Source organism: Helianthus annuus, chromosome 3 (genome assembly GCF_002127325.2).
Source record: "Helianthus annuus cultivar XRQ/B chromosome 3, HanXRQr2.0-SUNRISE, whole genome shotgun sequence".
NCBI lineage: Eukaryota > Viridiplantae > Streptophyta > Magnoliopsida > Asterales > Asteraceae > Helianthus > Helianthus annuus.
Window position 1 is genome coordinate 122,448,156 of NC_035435.2, and position 11,271 is coordinate 122,459,426.

General features: G+C 35.5%; 1 protein-coding gene across 1 annotated transcript; it reads left to right on the forward strand.

Moving 5' to 3' along the window:
- The first annotated feature begins 1,248 nt into the window (after positions 1–1,248).
- On the forward strand, positions 1,249–10,776 carry LOC110878538 (probable glycosyltransferase At3g07620). Its single transcript, XM_022126861.2, has 4 exons — positions 1,249–1,669; positions 1,993–2,258; positions 8,947–9,295; positions 9,885–10,776. Exons 1-4 carry the CDS (start codon positions 1,427–1,429, stop codon positions 10,548–10,550), a joined length of 1,524 nt encoding a protein of 507 aa, XP_021982553.1. The 5' UTR covers positions 1,249–1,426; the 3' UTR covers positions 10,551–10,776.
- The last annotated feature ends 495 nt before the right edge of the window (positions 10,777–11,271 follow it).

The window sequence follows — 11,271 nt, forward strand, 5'->3', positions numbered from 1 at the left end:
TTGGTGGTTGGCCAAAAGTGGCGGCCAGCCAACCAGCTTTGCTTTTTTTTTTTTTAAATAGTTATTTATAGGTCCTATCAAATAACGATTTTATTTCCTATTTAAAATTACAATGTTGCCCCCGGTTATAAATTAAATTTATACTTTGCCCCCAACTTAAATTTACGATTTTGCATTAGTTAAAAAAAAAATTATACTTTTGCCCACTGCTACAATCATGTCAAATTACAATTTGTTTCTCAGTTTAAAATTACAATTTTGCCCCCAATTCAAAATAAAATATTTTTTTTGCCCCATGCTAAAAAATATCGATTTTGCCCTTAGTAAAAATATTACGATTTTGCCCCCAATTCAAAATAAAAAAATGGTTTTGCCCTCGGTTCAAAATATTATTTTATCTCCATTTTAAAATTACGATTTTACCCAAGCTAAAAATTGCAATGTTGCCATAGTTTTTTTGGGCAAAACTATGGTAGTGTTTTATTTTACTTGGTTTACTCAACCAAACAGTTGCCTAACACTCGCTAATTGATCCTGACAAATTATTGTTTTGCCCCCAACTCTAAGTTACACGATTGCCATCGTTTTACTTATTTTTTATTATCATAACTATGATAGTGTTTTTCTTTATTTGGTTAACTCGATGCATCTTTTTTTATATCGTGTTATAAGCATGGTTGTAAAACAAGGTTTCAAGGCCGAGTACTCTCCAAGTAGTCGCTACAATGTAGGCTGCCGAGGCGAGTTTCTTCGACTCCGCCTAATTACTCGGAGTCGGTCAAACGCGGTCAACCTCGGCCAGAATTGGATCTAGTAGGTCAACTTGGGCCTAGTTTGACTTAAATAATAATAAAACATAATTTATGTGCCCATCATATTAAAGAATGAATATCATTTAAACATATTTTTTTATAAATATTAGTAAATTTATGCTATTTGACATATATTTAACCTCCAAAAAGTAATTTCTTTATAATCTAACATGTCCGAGTACTCCACGAGTACTCTCCGTCTAGACCGAGTACTCTTAACTCTCCGGTCGACCGACTAGGGAGCGCCTAACGACTTTTGCAACCATGGTTATAAGTCGCATGTATAACTAACCGAAATAAATACGTATATGTTATTAAACTAAGAAATATTTGGTTTAGCGCCCCGCAACGCGGGCGGCGCATAACTCTAGTTTAAATACATTTAGATCGATTCCCAAAATAATTTAGTAATATTTATTAAAATATAAAAGCAATTATTTATATATCCTCAAAAACATGTAACGCATTCTTAGGAATCGGAAGTTTCCGAATTGCATGCAAACCAGACCACCTGGGGTTTTTTCATCCCCCATCCATTTCACGTTTTCTGTCCCCAACTCTCTCTCTCTCCTCTCTAGAGAGAGAAACAAACCCTACCAGATCCATCCAGAAACATGATAATTTGTAGATCAAACAATCAATTGTCTACACTTGTCTTCGTTACACTACTTGCCCTAGCTATCGTTGCAGCTGTCTCGTACGCCTCCACCGGCCTCTCTCTCCTCTCTCTTCCCGCCTCACCATTGTCATGGCGATGGCCTTCATCAACCAACTTTATTCCCTCCTTCAATCTCAACCAAACGCCATCATCACCACCACCGTTAAACCCTAAAACCGCACTCTACTCCATGTTCAATGTAATTCATCAATCTCACTACTTTCATTTTACTACTTTAATAAAGGGTCTGCTATACACACGCCACTTACAATCCAATCTCAAACAGTCGTTTGGTTAGGGCTTGTGTTATAGCCTCTACTTTTAAACGACTGTTTGAGCTAAGATTCATCAAATGGCCGTTTGAAAGTCAGGGTTTGCGTCATAGCCCCTACCTTTAAACGGCCATTTGAGTTTTTCCAAACTCAAATGTCTGTTTGAGTTTGGGGGTGGCGTAGGATTAGCAGGCCCTTAAATAACTGTTTAATTACTTTGGTTGGTAAATATTTTTTTGTTCCGAATTAGTGTGATTCGGATTCGTGTAAGAAGCAGAATGGGAAGATGAACAAGTTGGTGAGTAAACTGATTAAAGAACTTGAAGATGAGACCATGTTGAGGAGAAACAAGAAGAGGGACAAGAAGCTGGAGAAGGTTGAAGCCGAGCTCGCCGGAGCTAGGGTTGCGATGAGAGATGCCGCCGGAAAACGTAACAGTAGTTTATCTTCTCCGCTTAATGATCCTGATTATGTTCCAAATGGGAATATCTACAGAAATGCTTACCTTTTTCACAGGTATTTTTACATTTCAGTTTCAATGTTTGATATTAATTAATCAATTCGTTTTTTATTTTATGTGAGTTGCCGGTGGATCACATATTTTACGCACAAATCGCTTTATTTTTCACTTATAATTAAAGTGCATTTATATCTTTGACTATATATAACAAACTGCATTAAAGTTGTTTTAAAACATCACTTGACTATATATAACAAACTGCATTAAAGTTGTTTTAAAACATCAAAAAGATGTTTTTTTCTTGATTTTTTGTCGTCAAATACACAAAATATAACATACAGAAACCAGTGGAGGACCCAAGAATTTTTTCCTTGAAATACGAAATAATTTTAAAGATTTTAAGACCGTGGGGTATGGTGGGGCTTGGGTTGGAGCATCGGTTGACACGTGTAATTTCAAAACTCAAGTCTCAAACCCACTTTGAAGTTTGAAGGGGGTATGGTGGGCGTGGCTTGGCTTGGCTGGCGTGGCCAAGCCACATCAGCTTTTTTTTTAATATATATATATAGGGGAGGGTTATCTTGAGAACGCTAAATATTGCGAGAACCGTGAGAACGAATAAAAAACCAATCAAAACCAATTTTTTTAATACAAACCTCATTGTAATTAATATACAACATCAAAAAAAGAATTTACAACATCAAATAATTCATTTCTCCTTTCAAAATCACTCTTTTTAGATTTTTTACACATGTGTAAATATAACAGATTTACACATGTGTAAATAACAAACTTACACATGTGTAAATTTTCTTTATTTACGAATTCACGTAAATTTCAACGTGTAAATTAAATTTCTAACATTGTATTCGAATAATAATGATAAGTGTAGAAAAAATTTTTGAATTTGAATTGTTTTTGACCAAGTTCTCGTGATTTTTTCATTTGTTCTCACGGTTCTCACAATATTTAGCGTTCTCATTTAAACCCTCCCCTATATATATATATATATATATATATATATATATATATATATATATATATATAACCAAAAACTAAATAAAGATACACAATAATTATTAAATAAACATACAAAATAATTATCAAAATAAAAAACTATCATTGTTCGTCGTCTTCGTCGGTTTCGAACCCAGGAATCGTTGAAACATGTTCCACCAAATCAGATCGAAGGTTGTGATGTATATCCCTTGACTTTATCATAAATTCATTTGCCGCTTTATCTTCGTCTGTTACATTACCTGGTTGGGGGTCATCGTCATCATAGTAGGTAACGACCGCTCTACCTTCATCCTTTAAAATCATGTTGTGAAGAATGATACATGTGTACATCACGCTTCCAATCTGATCCTTGTCCCATAGTCGACAAGGCATTGCCAATATTCGCCACCTTTTCTTCAAAACACCGAATGCTCGACGTATTTACGTGCGTCATCTGGACCCTGTTAAACTTTAATCTCTTTGGATCTGTGGTACCGTGTGTTGTGAACAATTTTACGAAAACCCCCCCACTCTGGGTAAATCCCATCAACTAGGTAGTACCCGTACACGTACTCAACCCCGTTTACAAAGAAAGTTCCTTTGGGTCATATACCATTTACCCGATCATTGAAAAGGGGCGAGTGGTTTATGATGGTAATATCATTATGTGAACCTGGCATACCGAAGAACGCATGCCATATCCAAAGATCTTGGGAGGCAACCGCTTCAAGCATGATGGCTGGCATCCCGTGAAATCCACTAGTGTGAGCGCCTTGCAATTGGGTAGGACAAAGTTCCCAAGGCCATTTCATACAATCTAAACTACCTAGCATCCCGGGTAGCCCATGATAATCTGCGTGATGTTCCAATATTTGTTGCATGTCACTGAAGGAGGGCTTTCTCAAATATCTTTTCCTATAAAGTTCTAGAATACACGAACAAAAGTTGTGAAGACTTTCTCTAGCTACACGTGCAGACACTTTTTAAATAGTCATCCATAATGTCCGAACTATTGTCGTACGCTAACTGCCTAAGTGCGCCCGTGACCTTTTGCCACGTACTAAATCCTAATTGCCCGGTTACATCGGGTTTTTGTTGGAAATAAACATACTTCTTCTCAAGATCTCTAGATATCCTTAAAAATAAGTTTATACTCATACGAAAACGACGCCTAAACATTTTTTCATCATACTTAGGTTCCGCTGAGAAGTAATCGCTTACCAACAAATCGTTAGCGGTGTGCCGTTCACGAGCGATGTACCTTCACCTCCGTTTAGGTTGTTGAGTCTCTTCCTCATCGTCTTCGTCTTCCACGATAGTTTTCACCACCGCCGCGATCGTTTGTAGAAATATTTCCGCACCATCGTCAGATGATGATGACGATTCACTATAACTTGAAGAACTCATGGCAAGATTGTATTTTATGTGTTTGATATTGTGTGAGAAAAATGTTAAATATGGTAAGGTATTTATAAAGGAATTTTTTTTTTAAGTAGCCCCCAACGGCTAGCCCAACGGCTAGTTTGAATGGGCCATTCACAGCCCGCCATGTCAGCTTGCTCCCCCGCCCCACGCCCGGCTTGAAACCCAAGCCCCAAGGGCCACGCCTCAACCCAAGCCCCATAGCCTAAGCCCTATAAAAAAAATCGGTTCATATCCGGGTCGGGTCATGTAAAAAAAAAAAACATCAAACAACATTAAAGTTCATAAAAGAACATCAACCAACTCCTTTCCTATTTTTCCTATTGAGAAATCGCTCCATAACTTTCTTACTTATGGTTCCTCTCAGATATAAATCGCTCCACAAGTTTATAAAACAACAATAAAGTACTAAACATACGAGTCACTCCATAATTTTCAATTTTATTTTTCGAGCGCTAGTAATTGTTGATTACTTCTATATTGTAAGTTGTAACAACCAAAAAATCATGTAAACAACAAAATCATCCTACTAAAGTCTAGAACAACAAAAAAACATCAAAAGACATAAAATTTCAAACATTTTTATCATCTCTATAACTTTTTTTCTTCTAAAAACAATATAACATGAAAAAACGAAGGTACCTTGTATTGTTTGGATTCCGGTGGGTTTGGTGGCCGGATATTGACGAATTCCGGATAGAAATTGGGGTTCGCTGCTGTTGTCGCCGCTAGGCAGTGGGAAGCTGGGAATCATGGACGAGAGAAAGGCTGAAACAAAATAGGAAATGGCGGTTTGGGTTAGGTTATTTTATTATACTTCAAATTTTATTGGGTTGGGTTAAGTGGGTTTGGGCTAAATTATTTAATCAAATTGAGCGGGTTACAAACTTATAAATTAGGTTATATTTTTTTTTTATAAAAAAACAGTGTTTAGGTTATATTTTTATAAAAAGCAGTGTTTATTTCAATTTTTTATAAAAATTATCAATATGATTTTTTTTTTCTAAGGGAGCGGTTGAAAATTTCCAAGGGGTGTGGTGAAAATTTCCAAGGGGTGTCATCAGGATTTTACCGAAAAATTAACACTAATATTTTTTTTTCAAAGGGTGCGACCGCCCACGGGTGTAGGTAGGTCTGCCCCGAGAGAAACATAGAAATGAGATACGTACATATATGTGTAGTGTTATATATGAATATGATGGAGGAAAAAAGGGTAGTTGTGTAGTTACGTAACTAACCTTGTAATTATAAGAAACTAAGAACTATGTTTATATGTTGTTGTAAAGCTCTATTTAAAATTGTTTATGTACATGCATGCGGGCACTGGTGGAGCATCTTGGTGGAGCGGGGGTTCCAGCTTCTCTCGATTTTTGCTCGTAGTGTTAACTTTACCGAAAATTTTGATTTTTCTTTTTAGTGTAAAATATTTGATTTTTAAGAGTCCGACCCTCACTATTTTGAATATATTGAGAGCCCCCCCCCCCCCCCCCGATTTTTTTGTTCAAATTCTACCACTGCATGTTAGAGGAGGGCCATAGGTTGTGACGGAAATTGTACGGGCCACCTTGAAATATAATTCTCATCAAGTGACGGGTGGAATTTATCATAGACTACTTATATGTTTGATGGGATATTACAAAACAACACTTGTCACAACCAATCAATGATACTATAACTCTTTTTTAATAGACAACTTATATATCTGATGGGATATTACAAAACAACACTGTCACAACCAATCAATGATACTATAACTCTTTTTTAATAGACGACTTATATATTTGATGGGATATTACAAAACAACACTGTCACAACCAATCAATGATACTATTGCTCTTTTTTAACCGAACACACACAACCCCTTAAAATCTGTTCTTTTGAACTCAATCCATGTAACGCTTATTTATGAAAATTGAACATACACCACTCTTTCTTTTGTTAAGAGTAAACACCTAATCTTACTATGCCAAAAGACATAGCTAGGTTGTTAGAAGGATACTACTATGAATAATCACTAAATCTAAATGTGTGCAATGCTATATTTTTATTAAGATAATATTGTAATTAACTTAATTAACAATTTAAAAAATAGTGTGAAAAGAAAAAGATAATTTAATATCTTTATTTTTAATTACTTTTCCTCACATGTTAACTAGAATTAAGACTCTCACGTTGCAGTAGGGGCGTAAAACTTGCATGATGTGAAATGAAACCCCTTTAAAGCCCTCATTAACTATCTAAATAAAGGAAAAAAACAAAAAAAATAAAAATCTTATTAATTGTGGTTCACTCACCCTCTCCTCTCTCACGCTCGCTAACCCAATGGTGGAGGCATGCCATAGCACTTCCTTTGGCTATGGTGAGATGGTGTTGGGGCTGCACCATCCAGTCTAACAAAAGGCTTTTGAAGACTAAGGTATCCATCAAAAATCCCTCAATAAAAACGGATGAATTCGAGTTCTTCTCTAACCTTGATTATATAATAAGTCTAGTCTCTTAGTAAACCATGAACCAATTAACAATAAACTACATATTACTTACTTCTAAATTACATCAAAATTATTTCTAATTTACATTTTATTTGAGATTAAACCCGAAACCTCATTTAGAGAAACAAGCCTCTACAAGTGAGAACATGATTCAAATAAATTGTGCTTGGATAAATCTTTTGCCTCCCACGGTACTTTTACAAATAAATTCAATCGATGTGGGAACATGATTAATTATCAATTAGATTTTATATAATATTTTATTATGTATCATGACATGATATCAATGTTATTCTACTTTAGAAGACAATTAAATGCACGAGACCCATACATTGGTGATAAGATAGCTGGATTCTCGGCCCTTAACGTTGCCCCATTCGTTAATACATGTGATGTAGTAGTACAAAACATAAAATGTTTACTATAACAAGTGATGTCACATGCCTCACAAGAATCGTGGATGCTTTGTCGGTTCGCTTTGTGCTTTTCTAAATTTCCAACAATAAAATATATACTTTTAATTGCCTTAATAGATAATTTCGAAATTGTATAAACTATAAATACACAAAGAAATATATACAATAGATTTTTTTTTACAAAATATAAAAATTACAAAAGTTATTTGTATTTTAAAATGCTTATTTAGTTGTCCTTTACCTAACTAGCATTCACCGAAGATAAAGGGAAAATCACAATTAAATACCCACGTCAGGGTTTCAAAAGGCAAAAAGTGAAAGACAGGGAGTCAGACGACAATCTATACCAAATCTATACCAAATCTCAGAGAGGCAAATTGCATTTACTCTAATAAAAAACACATCACCCCTTTTAACTACTTTTTTGTTTTTAAGTTTTATTTTAAATAATTTAAAAATATTTTTGTGGGTTGTGGACAATGAAAAACTTGTGAAACCGTTACACTCTCAAATAAATGAAAGTGTTGTGGTGATATGTGAGTGAGGTGACAATCAGCTTATGACGTAACAGTTAAAAAAGTGAAACCATATCACACTTATCTTGATAAATACTTCCATAAAAATAGTTCATATATTTTAAATTATAAAAGTAACTAGTAAACAAAAACCTTGACTTGCTTCATCCATGCGTTTAGGAACCATGAAGACGTTTACATTACCATGCATTACAAAATGAATACTGATCAAATACATTGTTTTTAAACCATAGTAGAAAAGTAGCTCGTCAATTACAACAAACTACAAATGAGTTTGATTACATGAGCAAAGAGTAAATTACAAAAATTGTCCTTTATGTATGTCACTTATTGCAAACTGTGTCGTTTATCTTCAATAATTACAGAAAACGTACTCGATGTTTGCAAACTCTTGCAAGTTATGTCCTTTAACCTTAACTCAGTTAATTTTTTGTGGTTAAGTCTGACCAAATGGACCCCACATGAGGGTATTTTGGTCATTTTACTCTCATGTGAGGTCCATTTTGTCAGATTTAACCACAAAATATCCTCATATGGGGTCTATTTGGTTAGATTTAACCACAAAAATTAACTGAGTTAGGGCTAAAGGGCATAACTTGCAAGGGTTTGCAAACATCGAGTACGTTTTCTGTAATTATTGAAGACAAAGGACACAGTTTGCAATAAGTGACATACATAAAAGACGATTTTTGTAATTTACTCTACGAGCAAAACATAATGAGGCTTCATTTTTTCACATTTGACTATGTTAAAAGTATCACCTGAAAATATACATCATCAAACATGAGCATAAAGATTTTAAAACCCGAAAACATTAGAAAAAAATATTTAAGATAATTGAGTTACTATTAGATATGTCATTTAAAAATGTTTCTTGTGCAGGAGTTACTTGCTTATGGAGAAGCTATTCAAAGTATACATCTATGAAGAAGGAGAGCCACCCTTATTTCACAAAGGCCCTACCTTTGACATTTACTCCATGGAAGGTGTCTTTCTAAACTTAATAGAGAAAGACCCTAACTTTCGAATATCCGACCCAGATCGAGCTCATGTTTATTTTCTCCCATTTAGTGTCACCATGATCCTCAACTACCTTTTTGATCCGGTCATCCGAGATAAAGCTGTCCTAGAGCGCGTTATTGGTGATTATGTACACATGGTTTCATCAAGGTACCCTTACTGGAACCAAAGCCTAGGATCCAACCATTTCATGCTAGCTTGCCATGATTGGGTAGGTAGTTACTCAAATCCTATATGCAAGAGTTTTACTATGTGCATACACTCACTGGCGGATCTTGAACAAAAAATCGAGAGGGGGGACTGGGGGAGGGGGGACCCCTAGCCCTCACTAAGCTTTGCCAATGCATATACACTTGAGGTGTCAAAGTAGGCAGGTCGGGCATGTTGGGTAACATGTCATAACAAGGTTTGGTTAAATAGGGTCAGGATGGGCTCGCAGTTAGGTTGATCCACACACACTTTTTTATCCTTACAAATATTTAATGTGTTGATTAAAGAAGAAAAACAACATATTGCAACAAACATATTAGGAGTTTGTATTTACTAAAAACAAACTTTGTGTGTTTTTCAAACTGGTTGGCGCGTTCTCTTTTTAGCTTTGATTAGTATGAGGTTTTAAAGTAAAAAAAATAAAAATAAAAATTGGCCCATTTATAAGTGAAAGGGTCGAAAGTGTCACTGCTAACCCAAACGTACTTTGAAACTTGTACATTTGTGATTGTTGCAAGAATCTACGCACATACTAGCTAGTGACTAATGAGCTTAACTTTATGGGGCTATGTTTTCTTGTTATGGTGCAGGGGCCTAGAGCATCATGGTCTGTTCATTCCTTATATTTCACGTCCATACGACTACTATGCAATGCAAATACCTCAGAGTACTTCAATCCGAGAAAAGACGCATCAATCCCACAAATCAATCTTCATCGAGGCGAGCCTGCTATGGTTCCTGGAGGCCTGCCAGCATCTAACCGTACAACACTGGCATTCTTTGCAGGCGGTCAGTTTCATGGCAAGATAAGACCATTACTTTTCCAACATTGGAAAGAAAAAGATGAAGACATACTTGTGTACAATAGAGTGCCTAACAATGTTTCGTATCATGAAATGATGCAAACAAGCCGGTTTTGCTTATGTCCTAGTGGATATGAAGTGGCTAGCCCGCGAATAGTGGAAGCAATCTATGCTGAGTGTGTGCCTGTGTTGATCTCTCAGAACTATGTGCTACCATTTAGTGATGTTCTTAACTGGGATGCATTTTCGGTTCGAGTGTCAGTGAGTGAAATACCGAACTTGAAGAGAATTTTGTTGGGAATATCAGATGATGAATACACTAGGTTGCAGGAGAATGTCAAGAGGGTGCAACGACACTTTTTGGTGAATAATCCAGCGAAAAGATATGATATTTATCATATGATTCTACACTCGTTATGGTTAAGAAGACTAAACTTACATATTTATGGTTGATGAATTGATCTTGCCATGAATTCAAATATCAAGTTATAGATGTCCAATGTATCAGCAAGAACGTGTTAACGGGCTAGCGATTGTGGTTGAGTATTTATAGGAAAGTTATAGTGATCCATTAGTGGTCACCTGTCACAACTTTTGTAATTTTGAATTTTGATGCATCTTTATAGAAAATATACATCACATGTAACAGAAAATGTATGAATTGTATCTGTTTGTGATATCAAGTTTGATTATAGGTACAATAGGCAATATATAAAATTGTATATGTTTTTCAACCCTAAAATCGATTTACAACCCGAACCAGACACCCAAGTTGGGTTTTGTATACCTCTACTTGTAGATGAACAAGTTTAAAAGGTGGATTGGGCCGATTACCAGATGACTGTGGCCCAAGAGCCACGCGACATAAAGGCCCGGATTTGCATCCGTACTCGTAGTATTTCAAATTATGGGTAGAGACTCACGAGGTGTAAACGAGAATAATTCTAGGTGACTTATTTGATATCGGCTCACTGAATCAAACAAAATTTAAACAAGTTCGCCTACTAAATTAGAGCTTCTTAACATTGATTTTTACTGAATGATAGTCTATTAATGGGTGGAGATACAATAGAAAGTTTATTTGGCTAAGAAGGCTAGGAAGTGATCTTGATCATCCATTTAGTTAATCAAGGGCTAAGATTAAATGATGGAAATTAACGGGAAGAAAAGAGGC